Below are 23,137 nucleotides of genomic sequence, written 5' to 3' on the forward strand. Positions count from 1 at the left end.
AGGCCGCTGTGCATGATAGATGTGCTGGGAAAGGTGTTCGAATCGATCATTCGCAACAGACTAGAAGCCCACATCGACGCTTTATCATCAGGTAACTTTTGTAATAAAATTGCTCCGAAGACATCAATCGATGCGTTTGTATGTCATTCTGTTTCAAACTTGGGGTTAAATATTTGCAAAACAAGTTTCTGTGTTATCAATTCTTTTTGCAAATTAAAAGATTTTATCTGACTCTCGTTGAATCTAAATATTCGAGTAGATGTTTATTAGAGACTAAATTCATACATAAGAATATTCGCTGCAGCGCAGGCATCGAGAAAATCAATGTAAAGCAGAAATGAAAGTTACAATTCACAGATCGGATCATTTGAGAATAATAAGAAAGAGATAGACATACTGCGGCGGATGCATACATATTTTAACACTCCTTCTCAACGCGAAGTCTATCGTATAAAAAAGGAATATTTTAATCCCAACATTTCTGTAAACTTTACATGTTCGTTGATCAGCTTTCTGATGTATATCGCTTTTTTGGCTGCTGTAGAAAGTGCTACGTACACGGCCTCCGTGCTACTGAGGGCAAACAGATTTTGCTTGTTTGATTCCCATGACCAACCGGTAAATGACTTCCGATCGTTGCAATCGCCAGCTCAGTCCGCATCAACAAAACAGTGGATAGGAACACCAGTTTTGCTATAATGAAGTCTCACATCTGAGGTACCTCTTAGATATCTCAATACCCTCTTGGCTGCAACCTCATGTTCATTGTGCGGATCTGCATTTCTTTGCGCCAACTTAGCCACAGAGAGTATTATATCTGGCCGTGTAGTCAACGCCAAATACAATAACGATCCAATGAGTGATTGATAGCGTGTCTTGTCCACCTGACCGCACTCATTTCTATCGCACTTTGCATACCATATTCATGCAACAAGCCTTCGATGGAGTTCACCGCCGTTGATCACATCAAATTCGTTTGATATGAGCTGCTTTATGTAGGCCACGTCGTCTTTTCTGGTACATGCAAGTATAAAATATATTTTTGACCACACCCTTTTGCGACCAATCTTGCCTTGAAACGCTGAACTTTGCCACTCTCATCTCGTTTGGTGGTAAAAACCCATTTACAACCGATAACCTTTTTGGTTGCAGAAAGATCAACCAAACTCCATGTCTTAATATTTTCTAGGTTTTCATACTCCTTCTGCATTGCTAATTTCCAGATATCCGACTGTTCTGACTTAAATGCCTCATTTTTACAGGTAGGAACAATAACTTCTTTAGCATCTAGTACATTCAGCATATTGTTCTCTTTTCGTGGACGACCAGCACGCCCAGTGCGAACAGTCTTCGGTCTCCCTGGCCCTCTTCGGGTATATGCTTGTTCCTCCTCAGCATTTTCTTCGTCACCATCAGTTAATTATTCCGTTTTATTCACGCACACCCCAGACAATTGCTGGGAAAGCGTAAAAAAATCATTTTCAAATTGTATAAAATATCTCTTAAATCCAGATTTGAAAACAGATCGAACAGTTTAACGGTACGACTTCTGGTAACGGGCACGGGCACCTGGACCGCCAAACTTATTGGGTTCGCAGCGACGTGGATCACCAACCAGCAGAGTTCTGTCGTATTGGACCAAGATGTCTTTGATTTCCTTCTTGGAGGCCTCATCGACATACTTCTGGTAGAAGGCTACAAGATCCTTGGAAATAGACCGACGGATGGCATAGATCTGGGCTACATGACCACCACCATTGACGCGCACACGAATGTCCACACCAGCGAATTTCTCCTTGCCGAGCAACAAAAGTGGCTCCTGCAATTTGTATTGCAAAACTTTGTGTTCAATTTGTTCCAAGGGACGTCCATTGACCTTCAGTAGACCGCTGCCACGCTGCTTGCAGTAAGCAACTGCAGTGGCGGTTTTCTTACGGCCAAAGACTTGGATAGCCTGCACGGGTTCTCTGCGCTTTTGCTGCATTTTGCTCCGCGAGTTGGGTAGAAAAACAATTGAATTTTGCTGCTCCACAGAATTTTCTTGGATTTCATCATTATGCTCGCAATCAAGTTATTCACTTGGCTGAAAGATAACCACATCTGGCTCACATGATAATTGCTCCAACTCTTTCATGAACTTGTGCTCCAAAAACACGACATCTCGGGATACTACTACGGTCCTTTTGACAGGGTTGTAAAGACGATAGGCCTTGGCAGTTTCGGAGTAACCTACCAAAATATTCTGCTTCCCTTTCGCCGAAAACTTGTTCTTATGAGTTTTATCTAATACAACAGCTTTCATACCAAATACTTTAAGATGAGATAGGCTCGGCTTTTTCCCATACCAAACCTCGTATGGAGTATTGTCAGGCAAAGTTGCAGTTTCTGCTCTATTCCTTAAATATGCAACAGTCATTATTGCCTCGCCGCAAAAAGATTCGCCAACCCCAGCATGCACTATCATGCTTCGCGCCATCTCCACCAAGGTTCTATTGGCGCGTTCCGCCACTCCATTTTGTTGTGGAGTGTGGGGAACAGTGAGTTGTCTTTTTATTCCATGGCTTAACAAGAACTGTTCAAATACATCGCTCAGGTACTCACGACCGTTGTCGGTTCGTATGCCTTTTATACGCTTACCCGTCTGATCTTCTGCTAGCATTTTGAAATCTTTGAATTTCTCGAAAATATCGCTCTTATTCTTTAACATGTACACCAATACATAACGTGATTTATCGTCTATGAATTTTGCGAAATAGCGCGCACCACCTTGTGACGCTGTACGCATAGGTCCAGAAATGTCTGTATGAATCAAGTCCAACAATTCCTTTGAGCGGCTTTTCGAAAACTTCGGGAACTTTTTAAAGCAAATTTTCCTTTTTGCACACGTTTCACATACAAGGTCATTTGTACTACACACTCTAGCATTAAGACCATAGACCATTTCCTGCTTAATCATTTTATTTAAACTATCGAAATTTAAATGTGCGAACCGATCATGCCATTTGACCATCTGATTTACATATTGATTTTCTCTTTGTGCTCACGCATACTCGTAAACATCGATTTGTCCGCACACAAATGAGCTGTACCCGCTGTCTACACACCATGCATTTTTCGACAAATTGATTCCTGTTCCAGAAGTAGAGAATACCGAAAAAGACTTTTTACTGTTCTTTTCGCTCGCGTTAGTATTTTTCTCTTTCGAACTACACTTCGACGCGAAATGCCCGCGACGACCGCACAACCAACTTTCAATGTTTTTTGTTTCTCTCATTGCTTTGTTCTTTTTACCGTTTTCTATGGCAACTACAAAATTTTTAAAATCATCGCATAAACTCGCTAACAATATTATTACGAGCATTTCATCAGGCACTTGTTCCTGAATTTCATTTAATTTTTCTACGACATTAGAAAAATTATTCAGATGCTCTTAAATACTCTCTGTAGCCAACATTTTAGAATACAGGAATTGCTTAATAAACTGTATTTTTCTAGCCGGACCAGAAGGCATGTGGATCGCGGATAACTTTGTCTATGCTTCGCTCGCGGTTTTACAATGTTTTATACCATTGATCTGCGACTGACCACAAGTCACCGACCACAAATCAGAATGAATCAACATTTTCATCTGTACTGTCCATACACTATAATTTTCACTATCAAGTTTTTCGATTGAAAATTGTGCACTCATCTTGGACAAATTATTTAATCACAAACTTTAAATAATACAACGAATCTCATACAAGTCTTTCCGACCAACCCGCATAGTTTTTACTTTCCGCTGCCTGGGCCCATAACCTATTCGAGTAGAGGTTTATTTGAGACTAAATTCATACATAAAGAATATAAGGTAAAGCAGAAATGAAAGAATGCCCGTTACAATTCACAGATCGGATCATTCGAGAATAATAAGAAACAAATAGACATACTGCGGTGGATGCATACATATTTTAACACTAAAATTTGCATCTTTTTTAATAAATCAGTAAGAGGCTTGGCTATAATCGAAAATCTGCAGTTTACTTTGGAAAAAAACCAACCAGGCCAAGAAAACTTTGGAGCTGCTTTTGATTCATCGGCATAGGAAATTTGTTTACAGCTTTGATCCTTGCGTCTGAGATACATATCTTCTGATTCTTTATAGTATGCCCCAAAAATTCTATTTCTCTCTTCAAAAAGCAACATTTCTTTTTTCATCTTCACATCGGTTCAAAACATTTCTCAGATTGGAGACGGCTTCTTCTTCAGTTTTACCAGGGATTATAATGTCGTCGACGTATGGGATAGCCGTACCAGCACGGGTTAAATGGCATTAACCTGTCTCTGAAATACCCCAGGGGAGTCGTCAATCCAAAAGGAACTTTTAAAAAGTGGTACTGTCCGCTGTGTGTAACGAACGAAGTGAATCTTCGACCCTTTTTCAACATCTACATGGAAAACCCCATTCTTTAAATCGATTGTGCTGAAAACCGTTGCTCCTTGTAGCCGATCCAATTGATCTTCAATCAGAGGTAATGGAAAATGGTCTTTTACTATTACCTTGTTTATTCTTCTATAGTCAATGCACAGCCGTGGAGTGCCATCGAGTTTTTTACTAATACGAACGGACTGCTGAACTCAGACTCGGATTGTTTTATTATTTCGTCTTTCAGCCACTGATCGGCTTGGTCATCGATTATGCACCGTTCAGCAAAAGCGAATCTGCGTGGTCTCGAATAAATTGGACCATCGTCTTTTAAAACAATACGCATTTCAACATTCGTCGATTTTAACTTTTCCGGCTTTGTACTTTTCGAGGCATTTGAGTCAATGTCAATTTCGTCGTTTTCGACCTTTATTCTCATTACCGAACTTAATTCCGTTTCATTATTATATTTCCCGATTTGTACGCAGTCACGATTGATTTTTATTTCTTCTCCCAAAATCACTTCATCATCTGGGAATTCAGATGATACCACTAAAAAACCAAATCAAACTGTTCTTGGCTTACGAAGAACCTTCCCGTAAAAGAACCGATAGGTACCACTCTCTTTTTATCTCCGAAACCGTAATGAACTTTGTCAACTTTAGCGAGCTTAGGTTTTTTAAACGATTATAAATTGTTTCGGTTACAATATTATATTTGCTATCAGTATCAAGCACGGCTATACACTTTTCATTGTTGATTGATAGATATATCTAGTCAGATATATCCATATCCTGTAACGAAATCCAACCGCATTCTAAATCCTATTAAAACGCAAAGTTCGTTAGTTAAGGAACTAATGACGATTAGGCCGGTATACTCACCGGGCCCAGACGGTATTCCCGCTTCTGTCCTGAGGTGCTGTACGGAATCATTGTGCTCGCCTTTACTTAAGCTTTTGAGTTGTCCGTTACACTGTCCGAGTTTCCAACTATATGGAAGGATTCGTTTATTTTACCTCTTCACAAATGGGGCAATAAATCCGACGTCACTAATTACAGAGGAATTTATAAATTGTCAGCGATACTTAAACTGTTTGAGAAAATTATGACGTCTCAAATACAGCATTTATGTAAATCTATTTTTTCGCCATACCAGCATGGGTTTGTCAAGAATAGGTCTACCACAACTAACCTTTTACAGTTTACATCTTTTGTAATCCAAGGTTTTAAAATACAAAAGCAAACTGATGTTATATATACGGATTTCAGTAAGGCATTCGATTCGGTAAACCATGCCTTACTATTACAAAAGCTGAATTTAGTTGGCTTTCCGGATGCTCTGCTTACTTGGATTTCACAATATCTAAGCAATAGGAGGCAAAGGGCTCTTTTTTAGGTCCTCTCCTTCTAAGATCATTTGTGTTGAATCGGGGAGTCCCACAGGGCAGTCACCTTGGCCCATTACTATTCACCATTTTTATTAATGATCTCCCCACCGTTCTTTTAAATTCCAGAGTTCTTACGTATGCCGATGATGTAAAAATAGCTAATCGCATCGTAGACTCTCTCTGAGGTCATACCTTGCAAGCTGACCTGAATGCTTTTCAGGGGTGGCTAACTTGTTATCTCTAAACTGTTCTAAGTGCAAAGTTATGTCTTTTTAATGAGGTTGTCCCCAATTAACGAGTTACTTTTTAAATAATCTCCCGTTAGAAAGAATTAATAATACTTCCTTGGTTGTAAAAGATTTGGGGATCTTAATAGACCACAAACTTAGTTTTAATCAGCATATATCGACTACTGTTAGTAGGGTGTTATTGGCTTTATAAAGCGCTGGTCGAAAGAGTTCAAGGATCCATATACTACCAAAAAACATTTTACTTCTTTAGTCCGCCCCATATTGGAGTATGGATCTTGTGTTTGGTCTCCTCAATATGAGTTTTATCAAAACAAATTAGAATCTGTACAAAAACTGTTTTTACTCTTTGCCTTTCGTGATTTGCGCTGGGATCCAACCGTACAACTTCCATTTACAAACTTTTGAATGGTGAGATTGACTCTTCCGAGCTGTTGAGCCAAATTAACATTTCTGTTCCATCTTCCCACTTGCAAAACTAACTTTTCTCTGCATGAACCTTTTCGTATACTATTTAGTGACTACAACAGACTTTGGCACGTTATCGATTCCGAAACATCGCTTCCGGGTATAAAAACTGCGATCTTGTCCTTCCTCGCTTGTAATTAGTTGTAAACATCTTTATTTTAAAATATCCTGTTTACTTTTTATATGTAATCTATTATCTTATTACATTTAATATTTTCTAATTCTTTAGTTTAATTTATGTTTATATATGTAATATGCCTTTGCCCTTAGGTCGGAGTGCGTAGAGGTTGTAACATTAACTTTACTTACGGTCATTCGTAACAGGCCCGGGCCTGGTGTCATATGGGCCACATGTTCTTAGTGAGCGTTGTACGACTACGTCTATTACTCTTGCGGTACTTTATTAGCTATTAGTAGACACATAAGCGCGAAAATACGCAGCTGCATTTATCTAAGTACATACATAAAAACAGCGTGTTCAAGAAATCTGTAAACAAAACTGAAATTACTTGCAGAATTAAAAGGCTAACTGCAACCTACCACAAAGGTTACCGTACGATTGAATGCGGAGTTAGATTAACTAGTCTAAAAAGCAACAACTCGTTTTAATTTCTATGGTGAAACTATTTTTAATTTCTATTAGAAACTAAATTTACCCTTTCTAAAAAAATTTCGAGCAAATTCTTTAATTCCTACGGTTTAGTAGAGCTACGGAGACATAAAGAGGAGGGGCTAAACAAATCACATCTCAATTCAACTGCACCTGCTTCGGATCCAAAAATAGTGCCAACTCGAGTTAGGCGAACATAACCTCAAAACTAAATTCCATCTCAAGATTAACCACCCAGGTAACAAAGATCAGCACGGATGAGACTGCTACCAACACTCCACAGGCGACGAATACCGAAGCGCAGAGAATGCCGTGCAAAACCAATGGCATAACACCACAACAAGTAGCTGCTCGACAAGCAATGCCGAGGGAATTACCAGCCTTCAAGAGAGATCCAAGAAAATAGACATTTTTTAAAAGCACCTAAGATTGGTGCTATAGCAACGAGGAGAACGCTATGCGTCTGCAGAGATGTCTGAATTTTCGGTGAAAAATATGTGTGCCACCATTAGGGTAAACAAGCTGGATGCAAGAATATGGGACCTTATTAGAATCAACAGAGTCGTGATGCATACACATACAGCACCGCAAAAAAACACCACAAACCAGTGTCTTGCGAAAAGGGGTTGCAGATGTCAGTCGAAACTTGCACAGAAAGACCGGCACAATCATCGTGGGTCACTAACCAACCAGTCAGAATACTTTGTTCGTATCGTTCCAGTCACTTGCCATTCTAAATCGAAATCCGTCGATATCTACACATTTATGGATGACGGATCGACTCTAACACTTGTATAAAAAAAATTGTCTGATGCGCTCGAAGTGAAAGGTTTCGCCAATCCCCTATGCATTAGATGGACTGGGGATGTTAGTCGACATTAGCCAGAATTAAGCAGCTGAACTTAAGAATCTTAAGACAAGGACAGGGCAATAAATTATTCAAGGTAAACAAAGTCTGCACAATTAAGTCCATTTGTCTTCCAGCCGAGACGATGATAGCAGACAGGATAAAACAGAGATATCCGATTAACGCAATGCCTCAAATGATAATTGGCAGTAATAATCCGAATCTCATAGCTTTGCTAAACTTACGCGAAGGAAAATGGCAGCATGGCGGATCGGGACGATCTGGTGGAGGATTCAACCAGCATCGGGGTTACTGCTATCTGGATGGTTAAAAAACATTTGCTATTAGAGGAAAAATCACAGCCGATGTTTACCAGATGTTTAGATGAAGAGCGATCTCTATAGATTCTGGAATATACTGTTAGTTACAGCTCGCGGACGTACACCACGTCCGTAGCCTGCCAGTAGCAAAACGACGACTCTCGTGGGTGCAAAAGAAAATGGCAGCAGACATTCCTTTTGCAATCGAGCTACAGAGGAAGAAGTCGCGTACAAACTTGAAAAAGCATGCTACTTGCCCATTTTTACTGTACGAAATCCACATAAACCTGACAGGGTCAGATTGGTATGGGACGCGGCAGCTCAATCATCGGGAGTAGCCCTAAATGACTTTCTCTTTCTCAATTTGCTCGTGCCCTTGCTGCAGATTATGTATAACTTTAGAATGAGTGCATTTGGCGTAAGCGGTGACATCGCCGAAATGTTCCATCGAATAGTAGTAACAGAAGAAGTCGCTAAACGTTGACATTCGACCCACAAGATCACCCTTTTAGCGCACTATGTGCGCGCCTGACATCTCCAAAATACACAGAGAAGTTTCTTTTGGCAGATAAAGCTATTCAAAGAATTCATTACGTTTATTCATGCTATTCAGAAGAAGACGCCGCGTCTTTAGCGAAGGATGTCAGAAGGACGGGGGTCTTAGAGTAGATACACTCTTACGAGATAATATTGGGCATGAGGTGGAGCCCACAGCAAGATGCGCCTTAAGCGCAAAATAATAGCGACAAAAATCGCACCAACCAAAAGGGAAATTTTACAAGATTTGATAACAGTTTTTGAATTTATGCGCTTTGGCGATCAAAGATTGATTGCGAAGAGGAAATACCACCCAATCTGCAGGATATGTGGCAATACTGACTGTCCTTCTTACCCTTCGCATGCACAAGACTGCCGAGTTCAACTACACGTGTTCGTGTATGCTGGAGAAAACTCCTACTCTTCCGTTGCGTACTTCGGTATAAATATTTTAGAGTCTCGTGTTAGCCAAATTTAAAGTAACTTTGTTGCAGCCGCTCTCGAAACACCGCTTTTTTTTATTAATGACATTTTACACTTATAATTTGTAAAATATATAAGTTTAGCATTACAAAACATTACTGGTACTGCTTAGTCCTCCTCTTCTTCGGCAGCACCACCGCTACCACCCTGGTTCTTCTTCAGATTCTTGCGCTTGACGCGTCCAGGACGGCCGCCGCCGAAGGGTGATTTCAGCGAGAAGTCAATGTGCTTCTGAGAGTCCAAACGCACCACGAATGATGGAATATTGACGACTTGCTTGCGCACAGGAATGTGACGCTGACGGATCAGCACATGGGCATGATGGATGGATTTAGCCAAACCCAGCTTGAACACCTGAGTTTGCAAACGGCGCTCCAAGAAATCCTCAATTTTCAGACCCAAAACGTAATCGAGCTTCATGCGAGATTCATCCAAGACACCAATACGCACCAGACGACGCAGCAGGGCATTACCTTGGAATAGACGTTTCTCGTCTTTCTCGTCCAATGTCAACAGCTCACGGGTAGCCTTACGTTTGCCAGGGCGTATTTAACGCGCCACACCTCACGCTTGTTACGTAGACCATATTCACCAATGATCTTCAACTCCTGATCCAAACGCGCCTTTTCGTAGGGGCGACGGGGAGTCACATAAGTCTTCGAGAAGACCGACGGTATGCGGCCGTTAACCATATTTCACACGCTTCCGCTCAGTTGAGACGACCAAAAGAAAACATACAACAAGAATGTTCCAACGACGATGTTCATTTGCTGGAGCAGTCCCCTTTGGAGGTTACAACTCTTCTTAAATGACCTTGGAGTATTGTTTGGACACGATCGAGCCAGTCGTTTTGCTGTCACCTCTGAATGACCAATCGCTCTACCCACCCAACACTGGTCTGCAACGCTGATAGTCCGGCACTACCACGAAAAGGAATATCACAATAATCATGAGACAGCAGTAAATGAGGTGAGTTAAAAATATTCTATTCCAAAACTAAGACCTCTTTCTAAAGGGATTCGTAGAATTGCCAACAATGTAAGCTGAATAGTGCTCGACCCATTCCACCCTTAATGGCGCCCCTGATTAGGGGCCAGACTGTAGGCGTACTAACGTATGTAGGAGTTTATTATTTTAGGCCGCTAAGAGTTATCAATGGAAGAAAGTCATTGAAAAGATGGGGCATGCTGATAACCTGCCTCACAATGCGAGCAATAAGCATTGAGATCGTGCATTACCTAACCACAAACTCATGCCTAATGGGCAAACTCATGCCTAATGGGATAACGGGACTAATTTTCGAGGGACCGATGCCTTTCTTAGAGACAAACTTCAATTGGATGATGCAAAGATGCATCAAGAATTGTCGCAGCAGCAAATATCGTAGTACTTCATGGGAGGAGCCTGGGAGCGCTAAGTGCGTTCCATCACATCATTGTCAGTTGAAAGTCTTCTTACCGCTATGGCAGGCCCCTGATAAACGTGTCCCTGGACGACGAAGATCAAGAAGCTTTTACACCAAATCACCTACTGCTTGGCTTATCAAATGTAGAAACCCCGATTTGCGATCCTAAACAAATTGACTATAAATGGTCCGCCAGAGTAATGTGTTCGCCAACCTTTTTTGGAAAGAGATGCTTCCAAACATTTCACGAAGGTCCAAGTGGTATAAAAAGGTAAAGCCAATTTGAGGATGAGACATATAAATTATATTTGACGAAAATCAGCGTCGGAGTACCTGGACACTGCAGTGTGGGACGCCGATCCGTTTTTTGGATTGGAGCACTGTCTAGATCGAAGCACGGAAATTCGATGCAATTGTTAATAATTGATCGTTTTAAAAATGGACAGAGCTTATTTCCAAGCGTAAGGCAACAGCAGAGAATTGGGTCAAGGCATTCAGAGAAAGGATTCTTTCCAGATTCGGGGCTCAAAGGTAGATATGACAGCAGGATTTCTATGAAAGTGCTAGAAGAATGGGGATGACACCACCAGCTGACAGCGCCCTATACACCACAGGAAAATCCGGCTGAACGAGCAAATAGGACGGTAAAGAATCAGAATCAACTGGATTCACGCCAGCATATGTTGTACAGGGTCGAAAACCAAGAATGCCGGGTGCCGTATACGACGGTGTCACGACAGGCATGGGAAAGCAAACATGGAGACAGCGGCGAAAGATCAGGCACGTTATTATAACCTGAGGCGAAGAGAATGGAGATCAACAATCGGAACAACAGTGTAGGCAAAAGAACACCACTTATCAAATGCATCGGAAGTATTTGCAGCAAAACTTCCACGCAAATTTGGATGTCCTTACAAGATGATCGGGTTTGTTTGTATGTTACATCGTACAACGTCATTTTCTCGGAGTTCCCGAAGATGTAGTAATATACATGAGCACGTGTATTTGTTAGCTGCCTAATTTTTCTAAGGGGTCGTGCACGATTTATCCAACGGTGCGATCTCTCGGCCGATCCATGCTGCAGGGATTTGCTGTATAATTTAGTTATTAGAAAAATGAAATGCAACAAATCTCAACGCATTACATACCCATTAGGATTCCTATTAAGGAAAATTGATTTTACTTAAACGAATATGGACCTAGTTTTACTAATAATATCTAAAGTTTTTGTTACGTTACTTAAACTAATAATTTATTTAAATTTAATAAAAGAAAAACAAAAAAAATTGGAAACAGTGTTGCCTTGGTGCAACAAAATAAAGTAGTATTTATACCATAGTGCTGCTACAGATGAAATAAAGAAAGGTAGCAGAATTAGTACTAAGTAGGCACTTGCGTATGCATAGAAAACATGTCGAAAAGTAGTAGATTCTGCTCAAATTGGGTGTAAATTGTTGGTATTAGCCGGGGAATCGCATTTTATCGCCAGATTATTTTAGCCTGGCCCATGGCGATGATTTTTGATGAAATGGAAGGGTTGATAATATAAATCCAAGGCTCGTTGATGTCTTGGATTGAAAGATGTCTCTTTTGTTCCAAAGAGGAAAATATCAGCGATTGGGTTGTGGTACAATAAAAATGAAAAAATCCAAGGCTGCTTGAAAGCCAAAAGTTGCTTGGTCGACGCCCCGCTACCGAAATATAAATTTTAACTGAAATATAACGGGGTTAAAATTCCAATATTTTCACTAATATTCACTTTAATGTTTTGCACTAATATTTTTATTCACTTTAGCCAAATATGTATATTACTGCCTTGTGCAGTCACTGTACTGTACTCGTGTTTCACATATATATAGTTATAAATCGAATTCTTTTATTAATTAAAAAAAAATATGAATTGGTGAGACTCAAAAACGATCTTTATTGTCCCAAAAAATGAAAAAAATCCAAGGCTGCTTGAAAGCCAAAAGTTGCTTGGTCGACGCCACCGACCGAAAATATGAAAAAAGATATGAATTGGTGAGACTCAAAAACGATCTTTATTGAAACAACGCGTCTTAAGAACTAACTTATGATTATTCATACAGATATGATTAAAGTTCGGTTACAAAGCTTTTGATATTAGTATTGGAAGCTTTTGATCTGGTGACAAGGGATCTGGATTTTGATTGGCCTTTTTTTTTTTGCCTACTAAGCGTTTTTACGCTTGGAAGATTTTTGAGGCCATTTATTTAGGTCGCTCGAGATCGCGACCCGTTTAACCCTCCCCACAAAATTCGGGATTTGGCCGTCCCTCTGCCTAAAAGTTCGACGACGATCGCTCGCTCCACCCAAAAAGGTCGTTTATCACCCGTCATAAAACTCGAGACACACAAATTTTTGTGTGCGTCGAGACCAAAAAATGACCCTTTTCTCTTAATTTCAGGTTATTTTACAAATTTCTTATAACTAATAACTATACTATCTCAGTCCACTTACTCTAGTCTTTGCCTCTTGGCTACGAAAAAACAACTGAACACGCGGTTCTTATGTATGTACTTAGATCAATGCAGCTGGTTTTTGTTCTTTTTTACTTATGTATATTTAAGTACCGCAAGAGTAGAATGAGAGAGAGAGTTTTAAAGTTTTTAAAGAGCGTCATTCTGTTTGTTCGGACAGAGTTCCGTTTTGTGATACAGTGACACAAAATTTATTCGCAGGCCCGAATTTCGGGCCTTCGACCAATCGACCCTTTGTGCAGGTATTACGATGCTAATTTTCGTCCACTGTAAGTACGATGACGCCTAAACCAATTGGCTTTACTTTTTTTACTTTTTGGACCTTTGTGTTATGTTTGGTAGCATCTCTTTGACCCAACGTTTTTAAAATAGGTTGGCGAACAACTCACTCTGGCGGAGCGACCATTTATAGTTGATTTGTTCCGGATCGCAAATCGGTTTTTCTCCATTTGATGAGCCAAGCAACAGGTGATTTGGAGGAAGAGCTTCTTGATCTTCGTCGTCAAGGGACACGTATGTCAGGGGCCTGGAGTTGACCGTCATTTCCACCTATGCCATGGTGGTAAGAAGACTTTCATCTGAGAATTTTTGATTTGGTGTTATACGGTATAACACGGTTTTAGCGGAACGCACTAAGCCTCCCAGGCTCCTCCCATGTGAGGAGCTGACGGTGGGTTGAAGTACCACGATATTTCCTGCTGCGACAATTCTCGGTGCATGTTCGCATCATCTAGTTGAAGTTTGTTATTGCTCGCATTGTGAGGCAGGTTATCAGCATGCCCCATCATTTCAATGACTTTCTTTCATTGATAACTGTTAGCTGCCCAAAATAATCAACTCCTACATACGTAAGCGCTGGCACACTAGCCCTCTGTAGGGGCGCCATTAAGGGTGCAATGGGTCGAGCACTACTTAGCTTACATTGTTGGCAATTTCGAAGAATTCCTTTACCTCATTTACTGTTGTCTCATGATTCTTGTGATAATATTTTTCATGGTAGTGCCGGACTATCAGCTTTGTAACCCAGTGTTGGGGGGTAGAGCGATTCGTCCTTCAGGGATGCCAGCGAAGCGACTGGCTCGATCGCGTACACACAATACCCCATGGTCATTTAGGAATAGTTGTAACCTCCATAGTGGACTGCTCCGGTAAACGTGGTGGCCGTTTTCGATGGTTGTGTTCTCTTCGTTGTAACATTCTTGTTGTATGTTTCGGGATAGAAATATTCTGTCTTCATTAACTAGGGATGCCGGTCGGTTTTTATTATCATTTGATTTACGTATTTTCTTGATCAATTTCCTCTTATAGGCAAGCCAACATGCAATTGCCCTTGTCAATCGATTCCACTTTAAAAAGTACTCGTAATTGATTCTTGCTGATTCCCTTCGCATGTGAAGGAAACGAGGACGCAGTTCCTCAGTGAGTGTCCTTTCATTGGTAGTTTCCGTAGGCCAATCTGCCGGCGGTAGTTTTAGGAATTTGGGTCCTTCGAACCATTGTGTGTACGTTTCAAGCCTATGTTGTCGTTTGGTGGCGATGTCCGCAACATTTAGTTTGCTTGGCACCCATCTCCATCGAGCCACGCTAGTACCGTTTTCGAGTCGGTCCATATAAGTCGATTTCATGTTGTGCTATTATATTTTTCATCAGTCGCGCTCCAGTTACTGCTGCCTGTAGCTCCAAGCGGGGTATCGATAGTGGCTGCAACGGAGCTACCTTGGATTTGGCTGAAACGAGACTCAAAAGTATTTGGTTATTTTGTTCGATACGGAAATACGCAAGGGCAAAGTAGGCGTCTTCTCCCGCATCCACGAATACGTGAATTTGAACTCGGCAATCTTGTACAAGCCAATTTTTAAAATAGCATTTCGGAATTCGCACGTTCTCAAGGGTAAGAAGGACAGCCATTATTGCCACATATCCCGCAGATTGGGTGGTATTTACTCATCCCACTCAATCTTCGATCGCCAATCTTGTTGGAGCAGTATTTTGAGATACATCATTATACAGGATACAAAACCCATGGGGTCAAAAACTGACATCAAAACTCGTAAAATTTCCCTTTTGATTGGTGCGACTTTTGTCGCTATTATGTTGCGCTTCAGGTGAAGGCATCTTGATGTGCGCTCCACCGCATGCCCAATATTTTTAGCGTTCAGGTCGCGCACATAGTACGCTATACAGGGTGAGCACTTGGCTCCAAATGTTAACACATTTAATTGGAAACCCAGTGGCGGAGAGCTGAATGTGGTCGGTCGAAATAATGCATTCTATATGGCCGAAATGTAATGCCTTCCCTACTTCCTTTTTTAACGCTCCTTCCCCTCTAACCATCAAACGATTTTCGGCGTTGTGACGTCTAACGAAGTTCGTTTTGCACTTTTCGTTTTGTGCGTTGCACCCGTTTTTCCATCGTTCGGTTTCTTTGTCTATGCCTATTCCTTTTGAACGCCCTTTTCCCTCTAACCATCAAAAGATTTTCGGCGTCGCATGGCAACGCGTCACTTTTATAAATTCTTGTGCTGTGCAGACGCAATTTTTGGCTATTTATTTTCCGGTGACAATTCATTTCGCGCAAACGTTTAACGTATACACACATACACATGTAAATACATATGCATGTGAGTATTTGCATACGTATATATTAAAAAACTTGTAGTGAAGCCAATCTTAACATTTCTATATTAATAAATAATAAGAAAAATAAATAAATAATATATATAGTAATATACATATAAATATAAGTATACGTAGCAACTATAATTTCAGTGTGCATACAAGTGTGGTTTCATTGGCTCAGTTTTTCAGTGTATATTTCGGCTAGGTTTCTGTTCCTGGCTCTGTTCCGATGTTCCTGGCTCTGTTGATTGTTTAGTTAACCGTCGGGAGAAAGCTGTTTTAAGGACAGTAGCCCCGGGAAACTATCTACATCTAGGCTTCGAGAACTATGTACAAACCAATAAGCACATTTTCGAACGATATTCAAATCTTGACGGATGTTGGCATTGACGGGTTGCTTCTTTTTAAAAGCTCCACTTACACTTAAATGCAAGTCATTTATATGCGATGCCCCATCCAAATCTTTCATATGTGGATTGAAAGGTCATTCATCCTTCAATGGATGTATGAAATGCACACAAGTCGGTAGCCGAATAGGAAATTTAACAGCATATTCCACAACCCCAGGTATTTAAATAACTGATAGTGACTACACATCAAGGAAATATGTAGATCAACTTTCACTCGTTGCAGAGGACGGACGTGTTTTTTTTGCGCTTATCAATTTTTATTTTTTTCTCGCGATTAAATACTTTTACAAATTTCTTAAATTCATTATCGGTTTAATTAATAATAATTTCAACATCCGAATTTTATTTTCATTTCGCGAATTCTTGCTGTCGCTTTTGTTTAAATTTAAATAAAATCAAAACTTACAACAATACTTGCATTAGCGGTGTTGTTGTTTTGCTTATCTCTTTTGCGTTTGTGTCTTTACCGTTTTAACTAACTCTCGCGCTCTTGCGTACAAATTGTTGTTGCATGTGTTCAATTTGACGCGCTCTCCCGCTCTTTCCTATTCTTGATTGATTTGCGCTCTCGTCTTTTGCCTACCCGCGACTTTGTGATACGTGTTTTTGTTTTTGTGCTTTCATCTCTTTTTATTCTCTAGTTGTGAAGGCTTACTCTGCACATTAACCCTTGTGTCAGAACTGGTCAGTATATTCTTATACACAGAATTTTAACCCTTAGAATTTTTATTTTTTATTTTTTGTAATTCCTTTTTTTTAATTAAATTAAACTTTTTGATAAAATGGTTGTCTGCTCAAAAAATAATTGCATAGTTGCCACTAATGCGGTTGACTCCCATGATTATATTCTGTGTTGGTTGTGTGACAATGCGGTTCACGTTAAGTGTGCAGGTTACACAGGCAGAATCAAGGAGTCTATTGCTAAAGGTGGTGGCTTAAAATACGGATGTGATGCTTGCCGAGAGGTCGAGAATGAGATGCGCTCTTTCATGAGGCGGACTAGAGATAGTTTTGACACTTTAAGGGCAGGTTTTAATAAACTCCAAGCGGAGTTTACTGCGGTGGAGACTCAGTTCAGAAGTTTATCGCTTATGAATGAGTCTCCGAAACGTAAAAGGACCAGTCCTTGGGGTGTTTCTGCATCTGTAGACCCGCCAGCGTCTCTTATCGTCCCCGACCGGTCTCATGCACCGTCCACTCCTAATGTACAGCAATTGATTTCGTTTAAGAGCCCGGTTGTGAATGCTATTAGTAAGGAATTACCGGTATCACCTGGGAATGATCTCTTAAAAACGATGCCTATTGTAGTGTCCGATGTGTCCGGGCAATTACCCATTCCAATGGAAATTGCCGTTAGTTCTAAAAGTATCGAGGGCCCCGTAAACAAGTTGACTGCTGCAGTGGGTGACTTGTCCAACGTTACTGCTGCGGCTGACGCTTCGGGACCGCGGCCTCTCGTTGGCATACCACCAAAGAAACATATATTTGTTTCTAGGCTAGACCCTGTTGTCACATCTGATGATGTAATAGCCTATATTCGGAAGAAAGTTAACGTCTCGAATATTGCGGTGGAGAAGTTTAAATTTTCTTACTCTCGGGACATTCTGTCCTTTAAAATTAGTGTTTCTGCCAATATCTTCGACACTATATGTCGAGAAGATTTTTGGCCAAAACATATACTAGTTAAGGAATATACTGTGAAAAAGAAAAATCGGAAACCGATTCGCTTGCCAACAACAACAACTAATACCATTCCTGCCACATCAGCATCTGCTGGTGTGTCAAAAAACTAGCTTCGTCCCTTAACCTGGGTTACCAGAACGTTAGAGGGCTGAAATCTAAACTTTCTAATCTCTATGTAGATAGTCTTTCTTTTGAAAATAACATTCTAGCTTTTACAGAGACATGGCTAAAACCTGATATTGCTGATGCATCGGTTTTTTCCACAAACTTTTCTATATTCAGACGTGACCGGATTTCTCGTATAGGTGGTGGCGTTCTGATAGCTGTTGATGCTGCTTTATCATCTGAAATGATTCAATTTTCTAGTACCCAGGAGATTGAGTTTGTCGGTGTTAAAGTAAATTTTAAATCTTTTAATGCTTTCATTACTTGTTCCTATATTCCACCATTGTCAGACATGGTGGTATATTTAAATCATTTAGAGGCAATTCAGTTTGTCTCCTCTTTAGTTTCCAGTCAAGACTTGCTCATAGTTGTAGGTGATTTTAATTTACCCGCTTTAGCATGGTCACTAACAGATGAATCTACCACGTTGCTGCCCTCTTTGTCACATGACTTTATTGATGGCCTTCTAGGCTTATCTTTATCCCAAGTCAATCCCGTCTTAAATTCTAATAGAAAATCGTTAGATCTTATTTTTGTATTGGATTCTTCTTATTGTGAGGTTTCTAGGATCGAACCATTTGTTCTTCCAGAAGACAAATTTCATCCTACATTAAATTTAAAAATTGATTTGTCCTTGCTTTCACCATTACTTGGTTTAAATAAGTAACCTCTAACTAGGTGCTTTCGTAAGACTGACTTTGCCAGCCTTAATGAAAACATTGCTACTACCGATTGGTCTTATCTGTACAATTGTAGAGATATGAACTCAGCTGTTCGTTTTTTCTATGATACTCTGAATTCACTCTTTGATATTTGTGTGCCTCTTGGTAGGCTGGAGCGGCTTAACAAACCTCCCTGGTTCTCTCGTGAGTTATCCAATTTGAAAAATGTGAAGACACGATATTATAAGAAGTTTCAAAAAACACGTCGTTCATCAGATTGTGCTCTGTATACAGTCGCTCGTTCAAAATTCATGATGCTTAATACACAATGCTATAAGAATTATCTTCAGCGGTGTAAGCTTCAGTTTTCTTCTGACCCTAAACAATTTTATAACTTTGTTAATTCTAAACGTAAGACCTCTGTGCACCCATCTTTTTTGTCTTTTCAAAATAAAAAAGCAAGCACTGATCAGGCAATTGCCGATATGTTTGCGAGTTTTTTCAAAACAACTTATTCCTCAACGGAATATCGAGCAAGTCCGTATCCTTATCATTTAAAAAAGGCTAATTGCATTTTCAATCCAGTGATTGATGAAAGTTCTATTCTTAGCGAACTTAAATTAGTTAAACCTGTTTATTCTCCGGGGCCAGATGGTCTTCCTGGATGCGTACTCAGGTTCTGTGCAAACGCATTATGTAAACCCATTTTAAAATTGTTTCTATTGTCTGTCGAATCTTCCTCTTTTCCATCTATTTGGAAGGAGTCGTATATCATTCCTCTGCATAAAAATGGCAAAAAGTCCGAAGCCTCTAACTATAGGGGTATCTCAAAATTGTCCGCTATTCCGAAAGCTTTTGAGAAAATTATAACTTCTCAATTGCAACATTTTTGCAGCTCTATTATTTCGCCATCCCAACATGGGTTTGTGAAACGTAGATCTACAACCACTAACCTTTTAGAATTTACATCAGTAATTATCAAAGGGTTTAAAAATGGTAAACAAACTGATGTAATATATACTGACTTTAGCAAAGCCTTTGATTCCGTTAATCATACCCTATTACTTTCTAAGCTGAGCAACATTGGGTTTCCACCCCTTTTCCTTTCTTGGGTTCGTGAATATTTAACAAATAGAAAACAGAAGGTACTTTTTAAGTCTTCTTTTTCCGCTTCCATTCCTGTGACTTCTGGTGTACCTCAAGGTAGTCATCTTGGCCCTCTGCTCTTCACACTATTCATTAACGATCTTCCATCAGTCATTGTTCATTCGCGTGTGCTTATGTATGCTGACGATGTCAAGATTTGTCTTACTCATAAAGATACAGATTCATTTAGTCGGCTACAAGCTGATCTTAAAAACTTTCAATCCTGGTGCCAGTTTAATCTACTAAATCTTAACACTACCAAATGTAAGGTAATGACTTTTTTCCGTAACTCTCCCCAACTGGTCACTTATTTTCTAAACAATAGCCCTTTAGAACGTTTAAATAATATAAATGATTTGGGCGTACTTATGGACCATAAGTTAAATTTTAACACCCACATTTCCACCACGGTCGCAAAGGCCATGAGTGTCCTGGGTTTCATTAAAAGATGGTCAAAAGAATTTGATGACCCCTATACAACTAAAGTTCTTTTTACTTCGCTTGTCCGTCCTATTTTAGAGTATGGATCTTGCATTTGGTCACCTCAATATGAGTCGCACCAGATTAGACTTGAATCCGTTCAAAAGCAGTTTTTGCTATTTGCTCTTCGTGGCTTAAGCTGGGATCGCAATGTCAATTTGCCTTCGTATTCTAGTAGACTTCTCTTGATTAACCTTCCGTCCCTAACTAACCGTAGAATTATGCTTGGTGTCATTTTTATGCACAAGCTCCTAATTGGTGATATCGACTCGCCTGAGTTATTAGCTCAGGTGAATCTGTCGGTACCATGTAGACGGAGTAGACATCCTTTGATACCTTTATCCCTTAGTCGTTGTTCTTCTAACTATGCTATGCATGAACCTTTTAGGGTCCTCTGCTCTGATTACAACCTTCTATTCCCTGTAATCAGCTCAGAGTTTTCTATTAATATGCTTAAAACATCTATCCTATCCCATTTAGTTAATAGATAGCTATAGTATTATTTGTTTGTCTGTTTTTTCTATTGTGTATTTGTCCACGCGATTCGTGCCGTGCGTTATACGGCTGCACCCCTCGGTCGGTCGGGTGGGAGGTGGGCAGTTATCTGCTTGGGCTCGCGCGTAACAGGCTATGTCCTGGTGTCGTAGGGGCCACTTGAACGTACTGCGCATAGTATCGTCAACGTCCGCTACATCACCAAAACTATATCCTTTCAAACGAAATGATTTTGGAAAAAATAGGTATTGGTATGATTACACAGTTTTCTTTAGATGCAATGCATCTAATAGACTTAGGAGTAACTAAAAAAAATTTTAAAATTAATTTATAATAATTCCATAAAAGAGTGTAAATTTTCAAACGAATGTAAAATAGAAATCAATAGACGCAGCCTTTCAATTACAGCTTTTATTCCGTCGGAGTTCCATAGGAAACCCAGAAGTCTAGAAGAATTAAGCATGTGGAAAGCCACCGAATTTAGGCTATTTATTTTATATACTTCAATAGTTCTCCTTAAAGATTTAGTTCCCGAAGACTTTTATTATAATTTTCTTTTGTTGCACACTGGTTATAGGCTGTTACTGACTAAATCAGATTATAATTCTAATATAGATTGTATTCAACAAATTTTCGAGTACTTTGTGAGCAAGTTTGCTCTTAAATACGGCAATCAAAATGTTTCTCTTAATGTTCATAACTTTTTACACATTTGTGAGTCCGTCCGAGAAATGGGATATGTTCAGGACTTAACTGCATACAAATTTGAAAATTTTATGCAAAAAGTCGAAAAATCAATTAAATGTCCAATTAACATTCTGCAACAAATTAATAACAAATATTTATTTAAAAAATGCAAAAGTGTCGATTGCAGTACTTCGTTCCAGAGAAATAAAAAAAGGCCAAATAACAAAGTGGGTTTGTAAAAAATTCACTCTTTCTACAATATCTCCCAATAATTTTTGCTGCATCCAACCTTGTTCTCCGGCCACCATAGTTCGATTCGTAGAAATTCAAAATGAAAAGTTCGCTCAGTGTCGACGTTTTGAAGATCCTCAGCCATTTTACACTGAGCCTATTAATTCACAAACAATAGGTCTTGTGAAAACAACAAAAAAAAATGCTAGAGGAAGAACTTGTACCTCTTAGCATAATAAGTTATACATACGTTTGCTTGCCATATAACGAAAATTTAGTTTTCATTCCTATTTTACACTCTCAGTCATAAGTATTTGTAGCTTATTCTAATGTATTTCAGACAAAGCCACATATGTTTAAGAAGCAGTTTGGTGGTATTTCCTCGGACTTCAGTGACGCGAACGGCAAAAATGACCGTTTTGCCAAGCTCGAGACCGATGTGGAAGAATTAAAGAATACCCAGCAAAAAACTCTCAAAAATATGAAAAAGAGGCAAGTGTTGGCAATAATCAAAAAATTGACGTAGGATGATATGCCACAAGTTGACAACATTTTGGCCATAATTAAAATGGAAGACCTCCATAAAGGGGTATGAGCTGGTCAAGGCAGACAAAGCCACTATTGCCATTATTGAATTTAATAATTGTTTTTTTTTTTTTAATAAATATAAACAGGTGAGAATTCTTCGGACACTAATTAGGGGAAATGTCGTTAAAAACTTTGATGGCGTCGTGGGGAAAAATATTATCCCAAACTTAAATTACGATGGCCTAAATGGGAAAGAGCCGTTCAAGCAGTTCAAGGCATTGAACGAGGCTCTATCTGGTATGTATAAATCATTTTAATTTTATTTTTGATGACAACAATTAATAATATTTAATGAACAGATGCCATTAAAACTGAAGGATGGACGGAAAAGTGCTACATATCAACCATCCGTAGCTGCTTTAAAGTCCAAAAAGGTCGACTGGCGAAACAAAAATTTGAAAACAAAAAAAAAAATGTATTTTAATGATAAAGAAAATGAAATTAATTTAGGAGAAAATTTAAATATAGATTAAGGTATATAGATAAAAATTGTAGAACTTAAACTAGATATTAGAATTAATTTATAAGAAAATGTAAATGATGAACAATAAACCACTGTGTTGAATTTCTTATAAGAACTTAATTTTATTTTTACTTTACTTCACTGAACTGTGTCTGCCACTGCCAGAACACGTCTTGATCGTTCGTTTGCTTGCTTATTACTAAATATTCCTTTCTTACGCAACTACGTAGGCCATATAGGTTTATAAAGAGCGACAGAGACAGAGTATACCAGACTGACGCCAGTATATTCCAG

At 39.5% G+C, this 23,137-nt stretch overlaps 2 protein-coding genes across 2 annotated transcripts; both read right to left on the reverse strand.

Annotated features, from left to right (window-relative positions):
• Positions 1-1,413: 1,413 nt before the first annotated feature.
• LOC137579654 (small ribosomal subunit protein uS9-like) lies at positions 1,414-2,007 on the reverse strand. The gene has a single exon (XM_068293422.1). It carries the CDS (start codon positions 1,982-1,984, stop codon positions 1,535-1,537), a length of 450 nt encoding a protein of 149 aa, XP_068149523.1. The 5' UTR covers positions 1,985-2,007; the 3' UTR covers positions 1,414-1,534.
• A 7,409-nt stretch (positions 2,008-9,416) lies between these two features.
• LOC137579653 (small ribosomal subunit protein uS4-like) lies at positions 9,417-10,042 on the reverse strand. The gene is given in 2 exon segments (XM_068293421.1): positions 9,417-9,844; positions 9,847-10,042. Coding segments are annotated over 2 exon segments (582 nt in total). The 5' UTR covers positions 10,001-10,042.
• Positions 10,043-23,137: the final 13,095 nt, after the last annotated feature.

The sequence above is a fragment of the Drosophila tropicalis genome, unplaced genomic scaffold, assembly GCF_018151085.1.
Source record: "Drosophila tropicalis isolate 14030-0801.00 unplaced genomic scaffold, ASM1815108v1 contig_754, whole genome shotgun sequence".
Taxonomy (NCBI): domain Eukaryota; kingdom Metazoa; phylum Arthropoda; class Insecta; order Diptera; family Drosophilidae; genus Drosophila; species Drosophila tropicalis.